Raw genomic sequence first — 22286 nt, forward strand, 5'->3', positions numbered from 1 at the left:
CTATAACTTTTAGTTAGTGTCAGCCATAGGCTACATTACAATGCAAAGTTTTGATAGGCTATATTCCAGTCAGGCTTATCTTTTTACTCTTGATTTGATGTTTTTCATTAGAAATCTTTTCTCGATGTTCACCATTTAGTAATGAGCAAGGCATTTTCTGACTGAAAATGTGTGGTCAGAAAAGGCTACTTTCCATATTCAAATTTTGAAATGGTACGACCTACATTTTAAGAGTTGTTAAAATTAAGTTTCAAATTACGTAAATTAAGTATTTGTCTGCTGGAATATTAAACTAATATTATTATAATTTATATATTTTTTAGCTTCACTATGGCTATCAGTTGTTTGTGCATAACAGCCACCGTGAGGAAGGGGCGTGTTTGTTCCCTAGGATGACGTGACTGCTGCGTTACAACACGCTATTGGCTCAGAAGCTTCCGGCTTCTTCCTCGGAATGAGATTAACTCGACAGATAAACCATTACTACAAACAAGAAGATATTTGAATTAGACGGGGACGTTTTAGCCCTCTGGATAGTTTCGTCCTTTACCTTCAAGTTCTGTCGCTTGTTTACCGTGTGGTTTCACCGAGGAACCGTCGACTGTCAGCTGAGGTGGATTATTTTGCTCGCAGCGGATCGCAGCCATGATGGCGTCAAGCTACAACGCTAAGGAAGAGGACGGGCACCACTCGGGCGCCTCGAATCACGGCGGAGCCGGGGCTGCGAAGAGTAAAAAGCCCGACAACACAGCGTTCAAGCAGCAGAGACTACCGGCATGGCAGCCTATCCTGACGGCGGGCACTGTCCTGCCAGCCTTCTTCGTTATCGGCCTCATCTTCATCCCCATCGGCATCGGCCTTTATGTCACATCAAACAACATCAAAGAGTTCGAGGTACAGTAACTGTCATGTCTACCGGACTTTAACCGACTCAGCTGCTGTGGCTCCCCAACTGGAAAGCGACCAAAGTCGAGAGTCGTGTGTTGTAGGGTTTCCCCTCATAGTTCATTTCAAGTTACTAAAAGTTATTAGTTAGCTGCTTAGATGACAGTGGGACATGTACTGTAACGTAAACAGACTTAACAGAATGGACAGACCGTCTCTGCAGGTGGCATGTTAGTAATTAGTGTGACTGCTTGTTCTTCTGTTTGGCCATTTTCTTCCGCCTTTTTACGGTCTTCTTCTAGTCCTTCATACTTTGTGCTATTTCAACAATTCATATATCAAAACGTGCAGCTTTTTTTGAACTTTATCGGCATTACTTTTCTCTTTTTAACTATTTATACTTTTTCAAATATTTAACTTTTTCACAAAAAATCTCACATTCATCAAAGTCTCAACCTCTCTTCTCCACAACTTCACTGTAGTGTAGGGGTTAGGGTGGATGCCTTCCAACTCTAAGGTCACTGGTTCGAATCCAAGGGAAGAACTCTTGTTATGTTATGTTGAATTCTGCTCTCCTCCCCCGCCTTCAATTGGTTACAGGTGTTTGTTATCTCCTTGATTACTCATACCAGTTTGCAGCACATCATCACATTACAATGAATGACAACAGTTTTGAAAGCAGTGTGCTCTCTGTAGCCGAGTGGCAGAGGAAAGGTTTAGTGATCATATGGTCATGGGTTCGATTCCTGCCTCAGTCTTTTCACTTCATTGCTTGACTTTTGATTCCAATTATTCAGCTGTCATTGGACAGTCTTTGATTCCTCATAGTATAAAGCTCATTGTAACTCAGGTTCTCTGTGGCCATATGGTTAGTGCTCAGCCTGAAATTCACAGACATTTTCATTCTAAGTCATTCAAGCTTGACTCTCAAGCTTTCTTGATGTTGACAGTGTGCAGATCATTAACAGACAACAGTCTCTTTAACTGTGTGTGCACTGTGGCCTAGAGGCAGAGTGGAAGTCTAATGACCATGAGGATGTGGGTTCGATTCTGACCTTGGTCTAACATTTGTATGGTGATCACAGCTTGCACTATTTGCTAATTCTGCAACAGCGTTCAGTTGCTATCAGCAGTCACACCATTTCCATTCTTGGAAATGCTTTTTCTAGTTTAGGCTACTTCTTCCTGAATTCACCATATTGAAAATGACACACACCACGGACTGTATATAAAAAAGGTACACACGCAGCTAACTTTAACTAGCCACTTTAGCTCAAATCTTAATTCAACAGCACTGTAATGAATTCACTGTTATAGTGTTCAGTTTTTTTGATAAAACATTTTGAAGAAGTTGTCCACACCACTTAATGTATATTTTCAAATTTGCAATCATTGATGTGAATAACTTTATTCATTTGCTATTTTTGCTGAGAAGTAAGTTGTCCACTCATTCATATTGGACAGTATATGACAAAACCAATCACCTTCATCTTCAAGTTATTAGGTTTGTGTAGCCTACTTGTGCTTTATTAACTCCCTATCAAGTGCATATGGATTTTGAGCAGTACAAAACAATGCACATGTATCTGAACTAAATGTAATTAAAGTGTTAGATGTTATTGTTAATCTGCTCCTCCTTTTCAGGTTGACTACACTGGTGTGGACATGAACAGTCCATGCTACAGCTGTGCCAGGAACTTCAGCTGGAACAACACAGCACCATGTCTCTGCACTGTAGAATTCAAGTTGGAGCAGCCGTTTGAGGTGAGCTGAGGAACTACACCAGTTTACAGTATGCAGACCCCATGAATAATACATGCCTTCAGTTCCAGTATTGATAGTCTTGGTCATGCAATGAAAGGGCAAAAATGCCCTCCCAACAGTGAATGTCCATTAAACTCTATTTCCAGTCCAAACAAAGGCACACTCAAGGTTTATTTGGAGCCTTCATTGTCATTGATTTATTCTAATCTTAAAATATGCAGTCCAGTAACTTTCAGAAGGCTCTTATTGATTGCTTATAAAAAAACTCACAGCCAGTTGCATTTCAGTCTCTACAGATTTCACGTAGCACACACTATTATCAGTGTCTCTACTGCCAAGATTTGGATTACACTGTTGTGTTTTTAGATATGACAAAGATAAATCTGGAATAAAACAACATGTCCTTGTTCTAAAAACATGAAGGCCATGTGCACTTAATAACACCATCTCTCCTCCCCTACAGAGCAATGTCTTCATGTACTACGGCTTATCCAACTTCTATCAGAACCACAGACGTTATGTGAAGTCCAGGGATGACAGCCAGTTGAATGGTGCCCGGTCTGCCCTAACGGTACAATCTTGGAGATGTTGTGTTTTTCATCAAGCAGATGTTTCAGTAAAAGCCTCTTGCATTAGTGTAACTTTCACTGATGTTTATAGGATCCCAGCAAAGAATGTGAGCCGTACCGAATGGTTGAAGGAGTGCCCATTGCTCCATGCGGGGCCATAGCTAACAGCCTTTTCAACGGTAAGTGAGACATGATGAACGACCTTATTATTCCTACTTATGTGTCCACCTCCAGTATCATCTGTTGTTTTGAACTCCTTCTAAAAAATCAGATTATAACAAAGCTGTGCGGCACTTAAAGGTGCACCAATATTGAACGTATTGCCTCTTTGTTTCAGACACTCTGGAGCTGTATCATATTGATGTCAATGGCACCAGAAATACAATTCCTCTGGTAAAGAAGGGCATTGCATGGTGGACAGACAAGCATGTGAAATTCAGGAACCCAGGCCCAAACAACAACCTCTCTGCAGCTTTCCAAGGTGATTTAAGCCAACTATGCACAGTCACTTCAAAACATTTCAACTTCTTTAATTGCTGTGACAATTTAATTTTTTTCTTATGCTTTCTCAGGCACGACTAAACCTCTGAACTGGAGGAAGCCAGTGTACGAACTAGACCCATCAGATCCTGACAACAACGGCTTCATCAACGAGGACTTCATTGTATGGATGCGTACAGCTGCCCTGCCCACCTTTCGCAAGCTCTATCGCATCATCCAGAAGAAGTCTAGCACGACCCCCACGCTGCCCAGCGGCAGATACGTCTTGAGCATAACTTACAGTATCCTTTAAATGAAAAGCTGACACCCTACAGCACAGCCAGAGCTAGAGGTTGTCTTGAGCTGTAGGGTTGGTGTGAGTGAGTATGCATTTTGTGAAACTGCACACGGTATGATTTATTACCCAGAAACCTGGTAAGCTTAGATCATTATAATTCACATAAATTTGCTGTATTTTCACAAATCCGGTCTACAGAGACCCACAAATCTAAACTTAGTGAGCTCTTAAAAACCCCAATATCATCAAGTAAATATTTATTTAGCTTGTTGTCAGTTGGCCAACAAATACTGTGCTGGGAGCAAACACCACTATACTCAACTGCAGCTACAGTTCTGTTTGTTTAATGTCCACTTCAGGGCCTTTTTCACACGGTGGTTCACTGAGGTATCTTACAAACTATGCTGGGTAAAACCCACAATCATTTAATATTTTATTTTCACATGTTCCAGAGTAGAGAGAGTTCTGAAATTTCTCAGCAAGGAAAGAAGTTAGTTATAGTAAAGGTTGACCTCTACCACTGAAAAAAAGAAGGCCTGAACAGCTGGTTTGTTTTTAAAGAGGAATAAGAGTACATTAATAGGAAGTTAATAGTTTAGTAATGGTGTGGACTGGAGTATTTACAAGTCCTGTTGTCCAATGTACTTTCTCTCAATCCAGAAGCTCTGATGATTTCCTTTAACCACTTTTAATCAGATTACCCTGTGCTCAGCTTTGATGGGCGTAAGCGAATGATCCTGAGCACCATTTCCTGGATGGGAGGAAAGAACCCCTTCTTGGGCATCGCCTACATCACTGTGGGCTCCATCTGCTTCTTCCTGGGTGTTGTTCTGCTCATCATCCACCATAAGTATGACACCCGCAACAACAGTGCAGATATAGCAAATTAAGCGATTCTTGTTTCATGTTTTCCTGTCTCTGCATGCATGGGTGACCCCCATAGGGTCTCTGCTGGGCTGCTTGTTGACTTAAGTGTGAATGCACTGGTCTCTGTATATGTCTGTTTGTGGAAGGACAGCAGCATCTTAAGTCATTCATAAAACTATATTTATGTGTCGAACATTTAAGGTAACCAGAAAGATGCTAGAGTATGTGTCTCTGTGCATATAGCTTCAAGTTGGTCTGCTAAGATTGTCATTGGCTGTCTTCACTCTTTTTTTTTTTTTTTTTAAATCTTCTATTTATCAATACATAATCAAAGTGTCTGTGTTTTATTTTATTTTAGCAGTGCTTTGCAAATGGCTTAATTATTGAAGGATGTATGTATTTTTAAAGTCTTTGTCCAAACTATGTACTGTAATATGTCCTGCTGATGAATGTATCATATTTCACTGATATACCTCTGTGGTTTTTGAGATGACCTTGACTATAGGATGGGATAACCATTGCTTGCTTGCTGGTAATTATAATAAGCATTGATGTTTAACAAGTATTTTACCCCTGGAGAATTATAAAGCAGTCATGACACCCTCTGCTCTGACTGGTTGTATGACGAGATCGTATGAGGAGATTGAGGCAATCATAAGGTATCTTTTTTCTTTTTTTTTATATTAAGAATACTGTTACGATCCAATGCTTATTAATGATGGAAACATGCCCCTATACCACTATATCCAGTGTTCTTTTCTCTGAGACTCTAGGACATGTCTTTTGCTGTTTAGTTCATCAAAATATTTGAGTTTTTACAGTTTGGCTTCAGTGTTAAATTATTTTGTGTTCTTCTCTGTTAACCAAATGATATGCACTTTAAAAGTGTCACATTTGTGAGGTTTTCCTCTTGTTTCTCCTTGTCTTCAGTCATGATATTAAGTTCTTGATCAGTTCATAATTGGTTAATTGTTTAAATTTTAAAATTCTGGGTTTTTATAAGGTTTGTAGGGTCCAATTAAACAACTTGGTCAATGTATTGGTGTCATTGATGATTTTTTCCAACATCAGCTCACCACCACTACTTTATCATTTATCATATTATTATGTTTAACATGAAATAATATAGTAATCCTGATAAGTCTCACACTAAAACATATATCATGGGTTATGCAATGCATTCAAAGTAGCAGCAGTGAGTTGACCTCTGACTTGGGTTTAATATTTTAATACAAATGCAATACAGAGTATTTACCAGCAGATGTCACCATTGCTGGCATGACAGCATCAGAGTATTTTTTAGCGTTCTTACTTCACAGTAGTTAATTGCTACAGAAATGGTAATTTCCACCAAAAGTCAACTTACTAAACTGTCATAGAAACCATGCAAACTTTGACTTGCTATTTTGTGCCGTTTCACTTTCTTGTATGTCTAATTTCAATTGTTAATCATCACCATAAATCACTGTTTACCTTTGTTAAATCCTAACTAATTAAACCATGAACTATCCCTAGCTAAGTTTTTGTGCCAATAGGGGTCCTCAGCAACTTCCCAGGCAGACTGGGAAGCAAGCAACCCATAGACAGAGGTAAAAAGAAGTGGAAAAATAAAACTATTTCAAGTGGAGACTGTCCCTGTTTGTGAGTAACTCCCATCAACATCAAGTGAGTGTGTACAAATTTTTGTTCATGTCTTATCACAGGCATATTTGGCTTTGACTCCTTTTTAAACAGTGTCAAATACTTAAGTGTTGAGACATTATAGCATTTAACACTTATAACGATAAAGTCAGAGGTTCTACTTTATTCCCAGGCTCTGTTTCAGTGCCCTTGGCCTGAAGTTGCTGCCGGACTTACACTAATCGTGTTTGCAAACTGCAGTTTAAAAGTCCATTGCAAAATGAGTGATCCGATGTGGTGGGCGTTGATGATCCTTGCACAGAGCTCAGCATTACTGTAGCCATAGTTGAAAAATGATCTCCCTCGCCTCTAAATCACTGCCTCATTGCATGGTGTGTTGTACGCCTTCACTTAATTGCTTATGGTTAACCAGAGATTAAGCACTTTGCCAGTGAACTGTGACTGAACTGGCATACTGGCAGAATTTATGTTAAAACAAACATACGTAGGCTATCCTGTATTTATTCAAAATATAAAATGCCTTCTTCTTGTAAAGGAGGATAACAAGTTTGCCCATCCATCTAAAGGGTGGGTTAAAGGCTACTCTGCTCTACAGAGCCACAATGAGCACCACTGTGTTTGGTATGTCAGTGTTTCTGTGAGATTTGATGAGTCAGCCTCACTTCAGATGTCTCAGTCTGGTTTTTGGATAAAACACATTTGTACCAGTGACTTGTCCCCAGTGTTATGGGGGCATAACAGTGGGAGCACTGGCAACAGCTTTGAAAGTAAAATGACTGTAATCTGATGATGAATCATAAAGGGTTGTTTGAGGCAGGCTAATTAGCATGCACTCTATTGCAGTCACATCTGTTAAGTGTGTGATGTCCCCACAGGGAGTGGATACAGTGTGTCCATGAGCTGTTTGGTGTGGTAATTCCTTCGATGGGTCAGGATCTGATGAGACAGTTATGCAGACTCTGTATGTAGGCTAATTTACCAACTCTCTGGCTTGAAGAAGTCATGATTCCTGCTGTAGATGTTTTGTAAACTTTACCACAAGCTTTATATTGCACTTATATATTTTAGGAAAAGGATCAAGCCCCCTTTCTTATTTTGTCTTTTTTTTGTTTGTTTTTTTTTACCCAGAATTTGATATTTTGAGACTACTACAGTTTGTGTGGTTAACATGTAGTAGTGTAGTACTTTAATTTGAACACTCGAGGGCAACAAATCCAAAGAGACAGTAGCTCTGACTACCGCAGTGTGTTACAGGATGGGCAGTTGCTGAAATAAATGCACATTCCCAGACGAAGTTCATTTACCCATATAAGACATAAATACACTTGTGAAATTCGGGGTCGTGTTTTTGTTTCTTCAAGTATCCTAAGCACAGTGTGAGAAACTGGCCGTGTTATAGCACCACGAGATTCCTGTTTACAAAAACCAAAAACATTAACTTTTATTGCAGCTGGAATCTGAGATAAGAAACTGGTCATAGCAGCCAGTTGAGCATATGAAACACATCCCGCTCTAAAGTGTTGTCTGGCAAACTGTGGCCCTGCTGTGAAGTCACATTGGCAGTGGAAACTCATTAAATCGACAGACCAAAGGAATGCAAGTGAAAAAAAAGAAGTAATTTCCAAACAGTGGACCGATCTTAGCGGGGGACATAGCCTACATCAACTGGCAGGCAGAGGTTTCGTAAGAAAGCCATATGATGGTAAATTGAGAGTTGGGAACTGCCCCTCTATTAAGTAGCCGATGGTGGAAAGATTCTTCCCACTTGGAAAGAAGCTTTTCCTCCTTGGACATCTGCTGGCGGAGCTTCCAGTAGCCAGAGAGAGGAGAGAGGGCTCCAGCAGCAGCTCCTGACACTTCTCTCTAACTCTGCAGAGGAGGAGGCATCTAGCAGACTGCTCTCTACAGTGGTCGCTTCACTTTTAGGAGGTTGAATAGGTGAGTAGACTGACTTTTACATTTAAGTTGATTCACTCGCTCTCCTCTCTCTTTTTTTTTTATAGAATAAAAAATACCTCATTTAAAATTTTACAATGGCCTACTTGGGAAAGTTTTGAATTTTTTATGCGCAACTTTTTTTTTCTTTTCGTGCATGAAATAGCCTACGATGATCGATTTTTAAAAAATAAACTAGATTTGATCACGTTTTTTTGTTTTGTTTTCTTAGATTTTTTTTTTTTTTTTTTTTTTTTACACTTAAACGAACTTTTAAAGATTCGACGCCCAGTTAGGCTACTGCTGAATTGAATTGAATGAAATTTCATACACTAATGATATTTGACAAGAAAACCACTGCTGTATTTAAGTCATTATCATACGTAGTTTTTCAGTAGCATTTTAGGAGTGCTTTTATTTACTAAAATCAGACCCCCACCCCGAAGGGCCACCGGTCAACTCAGCCCCTCAGTAGCTGCAGTTTTCTGGCTTGTGCACCAGGAGGGGCGCACAGCCTGTGGTATTACTTACAGAAGCTGAATTTATACTGTGCAATGTGTGTGTGGGGTTTAGGCTATTTATCCTTTGGTAAACCTCCTCAAATGAAGTCATTCCATTTCTGTACCAAGTCATTTAGAAACATATCAGACAGAGAAAAGGAGGGGAGTTAGGCAAGGAAAGATTTTAAAATTTAAAATAAAAATTAAAAAAATATATGAAAAGGCTGTATTAAAGAAAACAAGACTTAGCAAGCTATAATATCACAGGCTGAGTTTTTGGTAACTGTATGTGGTCACCCAGACCCCATGCAGGCCTTGAGAGAGCAGGAACTTAGTAAGATTCTTCTCTGATCTGCCTTGAGTGATGCAGCGTGCGGGCAAAGCCACATTAAAAGCCAAACCAGCTGAGCATGTGTTAAAATGTTTTTTCAGTCATTACTGAATACCTACAGCAGTCAGTCTATACCTCAGGGTGTGGGCGTCAGTTGGAGGCAGCAAGGTGTGGCACTTGTTGTGCAAGGGAGTCTAGATAGAGCATGCAGTTATTAAAAGAAAAGCCGTGCAATAATAATAACTAAGAGCTATCTGGAATCATATTCAAAAAACATAATCCAGGGGAACATTTGGCTCCACTCCGCATGTTGCCTTTAAACACTTTGTGCTTCAAGTACTAAAAGGCAAACGGGCCGTTCTTCAGCTCACACGCTCTCCCCTCTAAATCTGAGCATCAGGCCGCAGCAGTAAATCAGACTTGAATATGTTGCCTTGATGTCGTGCCTGGTCGCACCACACTGACAAAATGAGCTACAGATCTGCAGTTTCAACTCATTTTTGTCTCTCTATCCTTAGACTGATTGATGCGCTGCTGACCCTCTAAGACCAAAGATGAAGATAGGGCTGTCACTGGCAGCCGCTGCCCTCCTTGCAGCCTTGTTATCCTCCGTAGATGCTCAAGGTAAATGAAACCACCTGGCCTCAGTTCACTTGCATACACAATATCACTCTGTCTCTTTATCTCCTCCTTCTCCTCTTTTATCTTTTTCCTTCCCCTGGTTGTTATACCACAGTGACTATTTTTTTAAAACTTTTAAGTCAGAGTCATCACATGGAAACTCTGAACTATTTGTATTGATAAACTGAATAAAGTGATTATTGTTTCATGCCTATGCTATTTGACTATGTAAGTTTCGGACTTGTGACTGATTATTTTTTGATTGTCATGCTTTCATCCCTCATTTGCAGCCTGTATCGTCAGATTTATCTGTCAAGACCCATTACAGAACCACTTTGCTCGTATTTAGGCTGTAATTTAGACATTTTAAACCACTACTTGAGGGGCAATTTTCTCATTCCAATTTGGCACATGTAAGTGGCCAAGCACACTGAGTTTCTAATTGAATGCATTAAACAGCAGGACACATACTAAGAGTAGAACAAAACTCATTTCATGGCTAAATGTTTCCTCTCAAATGTTTTAACAGGCCAATTGCTCTTTTGTTTTTTTCTGTTTATCTGCAAAAAGTAGAGGATTGTGAATCCTTGTTAATTAGGAACTTAAATGCAGCTAGAGATTACGTATGAGGTTGTACTGTATCTGGAAAACCTGTGTAAACCTCCTAACGGTTTTAGAGTGGTTGCAATATTACGTAAATGCCATTTTTTTTGTATTCAAAGCAGACTAATAATGGCGCAATACTGAAAGTAGAGTAGGCTAGTCATGTAAGTTGTATATTCAACGTAAAAAAAGTGTGGAAAGTAGTAAAGCACTATTTTTTTTCTTTCTTTTTTTTCTCATCAGAATTTAATTTTTTTCAGTTTTACATCATGGATCCAGTTTTATAGTTTTGTTGTTAGAATGTCTAACAAATGGAAACATACAAGTTCTTGAAATATTATATTTAAAAGTAATATTTGACTCTGATTTGTGCTCATGACTGTTATAGTGGTAATGAAATACTTCTCACCGCCCACATTACGAGAGCCAACAACAGTTTGTTAACAAACTGTCAGTATGTCTGACAGAATATGACTCAAAGTAATTTCATATACAAACATTTCAGTCCAAATAATGGCAAATATGGAAATACGGTATGGAAACATTCTGATTTTTCCCTTTGAAAGCTCTCTGGCGTGGTGAGAGGAGTTGAACGTCTATTCTCACATATCTCCGCTAACGGAATGGAAAGATGAAATATGAGAATAGCAAATTAATCCTCAGACAGCACAAAGACAAAGAGCCTTTCTCGGGCTTCTTTGCGGGCATTCACAAAAACGCTGAGTTGCAATACATATGGAAAGTTAATATGCAGTAATGTTTAATGTCAGCACATGTTGTGGAATTACTTTGGCATCTGTCCTGCCTCTCTGGGAGAGTCGGTGTTCTTTCCTCCCCTTCTTGGTCTCTCCTCCTGGCAGCAGCTCAGGCCAGGATAGCTGGTTGGCTGGCTAAAGACAGAGGTTACTAACAGAACAGTAGCCAGACTCTGGCCCCTGGGAGCCAGGAGTGTCCTTTATTAGGAACTGATGGGACAGACATTCATATAACAATAGCAACCACAAAGCCCAAATAACATACCAGAGCTTGTTATTTTGACAAAACCATCTTTGTTCCTTAAGTGTATTTTAAGGCCAGGACGACATACGGTCAAAGAAATTGTAACAAATTGAACTCACATGCTCAGACCATCTTTCCATCAACAAAAGTGGGCGTGGCAGACGCGTCATTCAGGTGAAGACCGACCTAATTCCGAATTTTTCAATCCAACATCCATCGCATTGCTGCTTGCCCATCCCACCGCTCATATTCATCATACTCCCCACCCCACCCCCACATACACACATTTCCATACCCCTTACCTTTTGGTGTGTTGGAGATGAATACTCGCGAAGAAATCAGGTGGAACACGGTCCATCGGGGCTCCTTGAGTTGATATGCCAGGTTGGTGATCCTCCAATCCCAGTGTTTAAGTATTTAGTGGGCTCCTGTTTGTCATCTGCCTGTGCATTCAGTGTGTCCCAAGCTATGGCTTCCTCCTCCAAAGAGTATTTTACAATGATATTCTTGCCTCCCGCGGCGCTCTTATCCTACTTTACAGCCAGCATGAACTCACATGCCAACACTCATGGCTCACATCTTACAGTCTTCTGCATGGTACTACTGGTACCTCTATGAATGAATGGCCTTGCACATGATTGAAGTGTACAGTATAACGTCATGCTAACCTCACTGATGATTATTATTTTCTCACAGTGATTTCATCATATTTTCTATTATTTTTTCAGTGAATGATTGTGTCACTCTGAAGCATATTTGTCTTCAAACACCAATTGATTTGGCAAGAACCAAACCTTTTGAGCAGAGTTGCATGCAGTATATCAAGATTTTTATAATTACTAATAAAGAAAACCACAAAATCAAAACTAACTCTTTAGAATCTAATTATATTCAACTCTAATAATACCAAATAATAATGTGAATGTAATGCATGTAAATGACACTGACGGTGAATGTTAACTCACCTCTGCTACTGAACATTAACTCTCAGGCGATGACCCTGAAGCTGTAAGAAAGAATATCATTTTAAAATATGTTTGTCGTCTCTGTCTGTGTGGTCCCAACTGTACATGGAAACTCCCGTCCAGTCAATCAAAGTTGTTGAACCAAACAACTTTCTCATGTACATGATGCATGACGCTGTGATCAAGTCAGCTCGATGTGAAGGCGCGTGGTCTTGTCACACTGTTTATGTTTTCCTGTATTTATTTTTAATGTACCCACTTCCTCTGTTACAGTACATCTGAGCAGTCTTTTGAGTGTCTCGAGTAATCTTATTCTGTCATGTCTTCTTGTGCATTATGCTGCCAGTGAAAAAGTACACAAGAGTCTCCGGCGACGAATTGTGTATTCTTTTTAAAAGGTTTGCAATGGATGTGTGCCACTCACTTGTGTAAAGAGCCTTAACCAAATAAACAACAAACCACTTCTTGTCTTTGAAATATGTTTATATACAACGTATATATAACATATGGTGTTCAATTTTGTGAAGAGTTACTTCAACAACTACATGGCAACCTTGATTCCATTGTATAATCAGTAACTTGAGAATGAAGTCAGTGTTGTATTTTTGTAATGCTGAGATCAACTCCATCATAAAGGCAGTTTAGTATGTGGTTGGGGCATGCGTTGTAATGACTGCACTCAGCATGTGTTGGATGGTTCACTCAGTGTTTGCACTTTGGTAGAGTTTGTGTGGAGTCGTGCACATGTTGGCATACACACACAGACGTGTATGCCAGTGCTTGAGTTGCTGGCTATCTCGGTCGGGCAACTCAAACAAATGCCATTTTGCTCCAAAATGGCTTCTCACACTTTTTCAATGTTGTCACGTGTTCTTTTACTCGCCACCCTCACAAATGGACGTCAGTGCTATATGTGTCTGTCCCCAACAACGAACAACTCCACTTCAGTCATGAAGTGTTTGTCGTTGGGATCAATGTGAATGCTTGACTGAATATGTCTTGTTTTAATTTGATCACAAATACTTCCATACATACCTACGTGTTTGTTGTGGTTTAACACTGTTTCATCTCTTATTTGCAGTGGAACCTCCCTCAGACTTGAAATTTAAAATTCTAAATGAGAACACAGTGGAAATGACATGGGTAAGGCCCACAACAAGGGTCGATGGCTTCAGAATACAAGTTGTATCAGATGCAGGTTAGTATGGAGTGATTTGAACCTGCCTGAACTGTAGTGAATACAAACACTGCTTCCCAACAGATGATTTACTGCTTCATTTCCTCTCCTAGATGAACCAGCCAGAGACTTTACTCTCGATGCCTATGCCACTACGACCTCAATCACTAATCTGACCCCTGACCTGGACTACTCAGTGTCCATAAACTCCTATTATGGGTCAGATGAGAGCATTCCCATCTTTGGGCAACTGACCAGTAAGTACATGGGATCACATGGGGTTGATATTGTTTGAAACAATGGAAGCAAACTATTTTGTTGTTTTAGTTCACATAACCCACAAACTAGCTTCTGCAAGTTCATCATTTAATAATTTAAGACTGTCTTTGTAATGATATAGTATTGCTAGTATGTAGAGACACAAGATACTGTTGTATCCAGAAAGGTCAGTGAAGGTCATCATCTTTATTATGCATTATTCTGATGTTTATTAGTTTGGCATCAATAGCACTAGACTAAACATGGAGATTAATCAGAACTTTCAAGTATGATGTAAAGGCAGTATTTATCCTTTAGTAAGACTACAACGTATTCTGCATTTTCTTCCAGCCACATGAAACGTAGAAAAGCAGGGGGGCTCTCACAGCTTTTTACTGACTCTTGAATTGTTCACTGTTTATAGCCAGCGCAACATAGAAGATGTGTGTTTGTGTGCATGTGGTTTTGATTGTGTGGACCAGCTTTTATGAAGTGTTAATTTGGCTTTTTTCTGCTGTGAAAAAGCACGTAGTGAGTCCAATGTGCGGTCCTTGCTCAACAAGTGTTTCTTGTGTTTCAGTCCAGTCCAGTAACTCCAGCGGACGAGTCAGGAGGCCACAGTCAGATGCAATCAGTGAGTATGTTTACTGTAGTGTCAACCAAAATCTGAACAGGGCCGACTTTCCAATTTTTTTATTCATTTTTTTATGAAATTTTTCCCCTCATGACTGTCATCATAGTGTTTTTTCTTTCATGGAATAATCTGGTCAGGCGTTCATTTTACCCTCTGTCAGGGTTGTCACAGGGTGAGCAGAGAAGGGTTCCGGCAGTGACCTGGAAGGCACTCACTGGCTATTTTAATTGAAACCAGTCACATCAAAAAAAAGAAGAAGAAAAATAAAGGAGACGTGCTTCTGTTATGCATCATGGAGAGGAAGGGAGCAGGGAGGGGGGGCGTCAAGTAATGATCTATCTATTGTGCAACCCAGAAGCAAGTGCGTTATCTAAACTATCAAAAGATGTGGCACAGTTATGAATTAGATGTCTCTTTTTCAAGCTGTTCTCTAATGTCATGAGACTTACACTCTGGTCACTTTCAGGCAGACATGCTCATACCCCTCCCATCCTGATGGAAACTGTTGCCCCACTTCCAGATTCTCCCAAACCCTTACTCAAGGTTTAGCGCTTGGGAAGCCCTTCAAGGCCACACAAGTTATTCGACTAAACATCTTATTTGATGCCATTATTGTCAGCATTAGGTCAGGCAATTTTGAGGAAGAAAAATGGCCTTTTAAAATGAGGCTTATGAGATGTGAGGAGCAAAATTTAGAGTCAGTGAGACCCAGGGGAAGGAGGATTAAAGTCCATCCACGTAAGCCCTGCCAATTATTTCAATAGAGTCATCCTTTATGTTCCAGAGAATTTCATCTTATGATTTAAAGCTCTGTAGGATTTGAAAGTATAAAAGTGAACATTGGTGGTGGAACCTCTGCTTAATGTTTAGTCTATAAAGCCACCTTTTTGACTCTGTCTACTGGAATGGCTATACCAGCCCTATGCTTGGCACTGGTTGATATTTCCTTTGATGTCAGAATGCATTTCTCAGAGTCATCCAACTAACTGTCAAGGATTTTATTTTATTTAAATGGACAGGAGAAGAAATGGGCCAGTTTGAAAATATTGTTCCAAGACCAAACTGTTGCTGCTGTACCTTAATTGGCACATTTTTGGCCTGGACGTTTCACTTGAGACATAAAGGATATGCTTTTAGTTTTTACACAAATCACTAACTGCAAATGCCAAACTTTTCCTAATCTGGATCAGTCAAAATGTGTTACATAATTTCTGAATGCTTCTATTCCAGACTGACTGTAATTTTTCTCCAATATCAATATCTGTCTCCAGAGTGCTCGGTCAGTGCAATAGCAGATTTGGCTTTTCTGGTGGATGGCTCATGGAGCGTAGGCAGAGAAAACTTTAAGCACATCCGCAGTTTCATCGCAGCCCTGGCAGGGGCCTTCGACATTGCCGCAGACAAGACCCGCGTAGCCGTGGTTCAGTACAGCACAGATACCCGCACAGAGTTCCCTCTCACCCGATACACCAGAAGAGGAGACCTGCTCCAAGCCATCAACTCGTTGCCATACAAGGGAGGAAATACTATGACAGGTAAGGTGCTCATTTGAGGAAAGGTAGAAATTTGTATTCTTCTGTAAGTGAACCAATATTGGTTCATATAGTTTGTACTTTATTTTATGAATTGTTTTTGTGTGAAAACTCATAATTCCACAGCAAATGATTTTACCTTTTGCGTGCAAGAGAAATATTAAAAAATACACGCTTCTGTCTCAAGGTGATGCCATCGATTACCTGCTGAGAAACATCTTCACGGAGGAAGCTGGATCCCGCAAAGGTTTTCCAAAGGTAGCCATGATCATCACTGATGGAAAATCCCAGGACCCAGTGGAGGAGTATGCTAAAAGACTTAGGAACATTGGAGTGGAAATATTTGTCCTAGGTATGGTTTGTTATTCAGTGATTCGTTGAATTGCGTTCTACCATGTGAAAGTCTGTCTGTTCTTGGAAGCCATTAGATTTTCCACTGATTGTTCTTTGTGAGATATTTGACTTGGTAAAAGTCAGGTGCTGCTGTTTTTTTTCTGATACACACAATACTCTAAAACCGTCAATAGTCTTCCACATCTGTAATGCAGACAGTGAGATAAAACACAAGTTAAGTTTGTTGTACCTCACATTTTCCCACTTAGGTATCAAAGGAGCAGATGAGGATGAGCTAAGGGAAATTGCCTCCCAACCTCATCACAAACATGTGTACAACGTTCCCAACTTTGACCTGATCCAAGAGGTTCAGAAAAAAATCATCACAGAGGTGTGCTCCGGTGTTGATGACCAGCTCAGCTCTCTAGTCAGTGGAGAAGAAAGTGAGTCAAATCATCTTTATAAAATGGGGCATATTGTAGTTTTAAGTGTGCCCAGCTTAGCATTTTGATGCTACCTCTTTGAAATCCCAACTCACCATTTTGTCATTTGCTTCGATTTTTTCCCTCAGTGGTGGAGCCACCCACTAACCTGCAGGTCCTTGAAATTGCATCTAAGTCAATGAGAGTGACATGGGATGTCTCCCTGGATGAAATCACAGGCTACAAACTCACACTCATTCCAATGTTAGCTGGAATGAAACGCCAAGAGCTCTACATTGGACCCACTCAGACATCCATCAATGTCCGTGACCTTTCCCCCGAGACTGAGTATGAGATCACTTTGTATGCACTCAAAGGTCTGACTCCCAGTGAACCCATCCAGGCAATGGAGAAAACCCAGCCTGTCAAGGTGTCAACAGGTAAGATAAAATGACTGAGCATTATGTATCATCTTGTCTTGACCATTCTTACAGTAGATTAGATTTACTGAAAGACCCTAACCCATGATCTCTTGTCTTTTTTAGAGTGTTCTCTGGGAGTGGATGTTCAGGCTGATGTGGTTCTCCTTGTTGATGGCTCGTACAGTATTGGATTACAAAACTTTGCCAAAGTCCGTGCCTTCTTGGAGGTTCTGGTTAATTCCTTTGACATTGGCCCCAACAAAGTCCAAATTAGCTTGGTCCAGTACAGTCGCGACCCACACACTGAGTTTGCCCTCAACACCCACCATGATATTAGTGCTGTTGTCAAAGCTGTGCGCACCTTCCCCTACCGTGGAGGCTCTACCAACACTGGCAAGGCCATGACTTATGTCAGGGAGAAGATCTTTATCAATTCCCGTGGAGCTAGACAGAATGTCCCCCGAGTCATGGTCCTGATCACAGATGGAAAGTCATCAGACTCTTTTAAGGATGCAGCCACCAACCTGAGGAATGCTGATGTTGAGATCTTTGCTGTTGGTGTGAAGGACGCAGTGAGGTCTGAGTTGGAGGCCATTGCCAATCCCCCATCAGACACTCATGTCTACGAGGTGGAGGACTTTGATGCCTTCCAGAGGATTTCCAAGGAGCTGACTCAGTCCATCTGTCTGAGGATTGAACAGGAGCTACTCAACATCAAAAAGAGAAGTAAGTAAGAGGATAGAATACCATGAACTGCTAGGTGTTACTTTAAGTGCTACGTAATATACCCATGACTTCTTGGCATCCGTTTTGGACTACCGCCATTTGCCAATTAATCAGAATCTTGAGTCTTAGTCCAAACTGCCCTTATTACACACTGTAATATCTGACTGTCTGTCTGTGGAGAAGAGGCAGTGAAATCAAAACACAGCAGTATAATACTGTGTAAATTGCTGTCAGGCAATGCACAAGCTAAATTAAATCAGCTCACCTAATAGCCTGCCAATAAACATACCACAAAACCACACAATGTGCTTCTTGAATGAGCTCTATCACACCATTTGTTATCACTTAGAGTGACTGGAACAACTGAACTATTTTGACTTGACCATAATTATGGCCACCTCAGCTCTGGGAGAAAGAATAGAGCGGTGGCTGTTCCACACAGTGTAAAAATGACATCACCCCACACACTGTGCTTATTGATACAGAAGCCTGTAGTCCCAAGAGACACACCAATTAGTGTACCACTCTATGTCTGTTTTTAAAAAAAACATGTTTTTAACCTTGCCATCTAAACAAGGTTACATCCATGTGTTGCTCTTCATTGCTGTCAGTAATTGAACGTAATTTCCATGGCTAAAGCAATGGACAGCAATTAGAAAGGAATAACACTGAGATACAGTGGCTCCATAAACCACACAGTTTTAATGCAAAAATATGACCATTATCCACACGCTGCCTCTCAATGACAGATTTTCATAACAAATAATCTTTGATTTCCAGGTCTGCTTCCACCCAGAGACTTGGGATTCTCTGAAATTACGTCCAGAAGCTTCCGTGCCACATGGACGGCCCCTACTGCCATTGTCATGTCTTACCTGGTGCGTTTCCGCAAGGCCGAAGATGTCACCGGAGACTACATTTCCTTGGCAGTGCCTAGTGATACCACCACAGCCGTTCTGCCCCACCTTTTCCCCCTCACTACCTACGAAGTCAACGTCTTTGCACAGTATGATAAAGGAGACAGTTTCCCTCTGACTGGTGAAGAGACCACACTTGAAGGTAAGGATGATTCAGTTACGTTCGACCCAATACAACTGAAGTAGCCTAATCAAAATGTGAATATTTAGCATCTGTAAATTCTTCTCTTTTCAGAGCAAGGGAGTGTACGAAACCTACGAGTCACAGAGGAGACAACAAACAGTTTCAGGGTGTCATGGCAAGCTGCTCCAGGTGCGGTGGTTAGGTATCGCTTGTCCTACGTTCCACTGAGTGGTGCCGGGGAGACATTGGAAGCACAGACTGTTGGAGCTGAGACCACCATCGTCCTCCAGGAACTTTTCCCCATCACCACGTACCGTGTGTCTGTGTCTGCTGAGTATGCTACTGGCATGGGGAGCGAAATGCAGGTCGATGGGACCACTAAGGAAGGTGAGTCAGAAAAGCAGCTGGTCACTGGGGAGTAACTTGTTTATTTGTTTTTTTCTGTGAATTAGCATCTGATCCGTTTTTATTTCCTTTCAGTCCGTGGCTCTCCTCGTGACCTTCGTGTCTTTGACGAGACCATATCTACAATGAAACTGACATGGCAGGCTGCTCCAGGAAATGTCCTCCAATACCGCATTGCCTTCAAACCAGCTGATGGCGGCGAGAGGAAGGAGATATCTGTGAAAGGAGATAATACCCAGGCTATGCTGAAGAACCTCCAACCTGGCACTGAATATGAGCTGTTTGTTAGTGCTCGCTATTCGTCTGGCTTGGGTGATCCTCTTCTGGGCACAGGGACCACTTTAGAAGGTAGGGGAGAAAGTCACACCGCTAATGTCCTAATTTGAAACCTTTGAAGCATGGTAGGATTACTTGTGTAGCCAATGTGTGACAGAAATGTGAGGCATGCTTTGTGGCTGTGGGCTTGGCAAATGGTTTCTGCTGAATAGACAAATGTATTGTTGTGCTCAGCGTCTCTCCCAGAGAAAAGAAACCTCAGAGATTCAACAGACATGCACATTTAGGAAAATTTTGTTGTGCATTAGTACTTCAGTCCTGCACAGTGTTCAACTTAAATCCGGTCATTTGCCTCCCTTTAAATCCTTTCAAGAATGTAGTATTTGGTATTTCTTGCAGGAGACTACATCACATTTGAGGAAGTTGTGTTCTGACTTTGCAAGGCTGGTTGAATATATGGGCTGTGGTTAGAGGGGAAAAGACAGGAATGTGGCTCTTGATGTAATTTTTTTGGCACTGACTGGGTTGGGGTGGCTTTGCCGCCCATGAAGGCAGTGAGGTGGAAATGGGTGGGGGATGCTTGTAAACCTAGAAAAGTAATGAAATGGCTTGGAACAGACTTTGACAGCCCCATGCTTGCCTGGTAATAGCTTTGCATCTTTGCCTGTCGGGGATATATGATTTATGGTTTTACAGTGCTTTATAAGACATATGGGGAATATTTTATGATGAACATTGGATATCCTATTACTCTACCTGCACTCTACCTATCGGTTTAGCTCATCTGATGAAAGTCACCATCCCATTTTAGTTATTTTCAAGCTGGAAGCTGGATCTATGGTTGACTATACAGTTTTTAGACAATGAAGGGGACAGATATTGTGAGTTTTGGATGGGGAGGGCAAATCCTCTTTTGATTTCTCACATAGTGGGAGGAGGAATTGTTGTAGGGTCGCACCACAGGAAAAGACGTCAAAGTGTTTTGAGAGAGTGGGGAGGTCTTGGCTCTGGGAGGGACAAACAACAACCATGGTACTGTATCCCTCAGAGGAGAATGCCTCCAAATTTTGGTCACCACTTGTGGCTGCAAAACCTGGTTGTGTCAGAAAAGGCACATTGTTGTTGTGGTTAAACTATCAATGAAAAGACAGGATAGGCGTATCAGTTTTGAACCCTTTATTTATTTATGAGTTTTTAAAATGAGAGAGTTATTATAGCAGAATTGAGCTGTGTCCATGCTTAGCTCAACCTGAATTGAACTCCACACATCCAAGCTATTCTCTTCATCACAATAACAAGCATGGAGTTCTTGTTCTTTAATGTTGCTTCCTCACACTCCTGGCGGTGCTGAGGTCCTCTGTGCCGGGTGTGTTCTTATTTAACAGGAATATTTCTTGCAGACCACATGGACCTGTGCTCCGTGTTGCATAAGAGGACTCATGTGGTGTCACGCTGCAACAAATTTTCAAATTTCAAATTCACTACCGGAATAGTGGACCTTTGTTTACATTTTGGTGACTGCAAGGATTTGAAAGAAAGGAGTTTTCTTTGCTTTGTTTTTCATCTGTTTTCTTCTGTTCCCACATTGAGCAAAGGGCTCAGTTTTTATTTTTGTGTTAGTTTCCACTGGTCAATTCTGTGCTGTCATCAGCCACACACCCCCACAGGAAAAAGCCCCATGACAAAGCACTTTGTTTAGCCACTGCTATTAAGTTGTCATGACGTCAGCATACCTCAACACTGATCTCATTGTCCCGAGTGCCACTCATTTTGACTGACCCTCTCTGTGAAGTCCGTGTAGGCGAGAACTGGAAGAGAGTGACTTGCACAAAGCTGCCCCTTGTGGCTAACAGTGGATGGAAGCCAACACAGGAGCCTTGAGTTGGACAGAATTAAAACATCCTGAAATGAGTCAGGAGGAGAAGGTGTCAAAGGGAATGCTTAGATGAATGTCCCAACTGTGGATATTATACACAAACATGGCAAAATTATTTACTCAAGACGAGGGACTATTATCCAACATGTGGAAGATGTTACCTAAGGGGAGCTTAAAACTGTGTGAGCTGTCTGTCTAGTCTGAAGAACTGTCTGTTCATCTTCCTCTGGGGTGGGGCAAACGGACAGGCAGAGGCAGAGAGAGGGCGAGGATGTGCAAAAAAAATAAAAAGTGCAACAGGATGCCTCAGGGGCCCGTGGTAGACAGAAAAAAACAACCAAAAAACTCATCCAATAAGGTCATATGGTTCAACCCCTCAAGGAGCCATTGTACCCATCTCTGAAGTAACCAATTGCTAATTACTTTCATGGCATCACAATTGTTTTCCAATGTGCCCAAAGGATGTAGATTCTTTTTTTCTTTTTTTCTTTTTTTTACTATCTTTAATTTGCAGAACAACACAACAGCAGGTGAAAATGTGGCATCTTGGTTCCATTTCCTCTTAAACCAACAAGCATTTGGGAACTCTTAGGCAATGCCAGGCTCGTTCTGTGGTTCTGCCAGACTGTTTTTCTCCATCACTCTTAAGGTCCTTTGAGGTAAAAGGCCACAGACCGGTAACCTTGGCGCACAGACACTGAGGGCTTCATCTTTGTGGCTCAGACA

The 22286-nt window shown here is 41.0% G+C and overlaps 2 protein-coding genes across 5 annotated transcripts in view; both read left to right on the forward strand.

Moving 5' to 3' along the window:
* The first annotated feature begins 424 nt into the window (after nt 1–424).
* On the forward strand, nt 425–5900 carry LOC146964080 (cell cycle control protein 50A-like). Its single transcript, XM_085768409.1, has 7 exons — nt 425–894; nt 2530–2649; nt 3113–3220; nt 3310–3397; nt 3556–3699; nt 3791–4000; nt 4693–5900. The coding sequence occupies exons 1-7, from the start codon at nt 646–648 to the stop codon at nt 4884–4886; spliced, it is 1113 nt and encodes a 370-aa protein (XP_085624535.1). The 5' UTR covers nt 425–645; the 3' UTR covers nt 4887–5900.
* A 2302-nt stretch (nt 5901–8202) lies between these two features.
* Nucleotides 8203–22286, forward strand: part of col12a1a (collagen, type XII, alpha 1a) — a 53804-nt gene continuing 39720 nt past the window's right edge. For all 4 annotated transcript variants that reach the window (XM_085767494.1, XM_085767495.1, XM_085767496.1 and 1 more), the window contains exons 1-13: nt 8203–8442; nt 9789–9894; nt 13540–13656; nt 13749–13892; nt 14474–14527; nt 15799–16062; nt 16247–16411; nt 16662–16835; nt 16964–17254; nt 17360–17962; nt 18743–19021; nt 19115–19390; nt 19484–19756. In XM_085767494.1, coding sequence (XP_085623620.1) covers nt 9825–9894; nt 13540–13656; nt 13749–13892; nt 14474–14527; nt 15799–16062; nt 16247–16411; nt 16662–16835; nt 16964–17254; nt 17360–17962; nt 18743–19021; nt 19115–19390; nt 19484–19756 — 2710 coding nt within the window. In that variant the 5' untranslated portion in view covers nt 8203–8442; nt 9789–9824. The remainder of the gene's footprint in view (nt 8443–9788; nt 9895–13539; nt 13657–13748; nt 13893–14473; nt 14528–15798; nt 16063–16246; nt 16412–16661; nt 16836–16963; nt 17255–17359; nt 17963–18742; nt 19022–19114; nt 19391–19483; nt 19757–22286) is intronic.

Source organism: Trachurus japonicus, chromosome 22, assembly GCF_045865225.1.
Source record: "Trachurus japonicus isolate A0001 chromosome 22, Traja_1.0".
Taxonomy (NCBI): Eukaryota; Metazoa; Chordata; class Actinopteri; order Carangiformes; family Carangidae; genus Trachurus; species Trachurus japonicus.

Coding starts and splice junctions, on each gene's coding strand:
- LOC146964080 (XM_085768409.1), top strand. CDS start 646: ATGATGGCGTCAAGCTACAACGCTAAGGAAGAGGACGGGCACCACTCG. Junction 3,221..3,309: donor GTGCCCGGTCTGCCCTAACG/GTACAATCTTGG, acceptor TGATGTTTATAG/GATCCCAGCAAAGAATGTGA. Junction 4,001..4,692: donor CGTCTTGAGCATAACTTACA/GTATCCTTTAAA, acceptor ACTTTTAATCAG/ATTACCCTGTGCTCAGCTTT.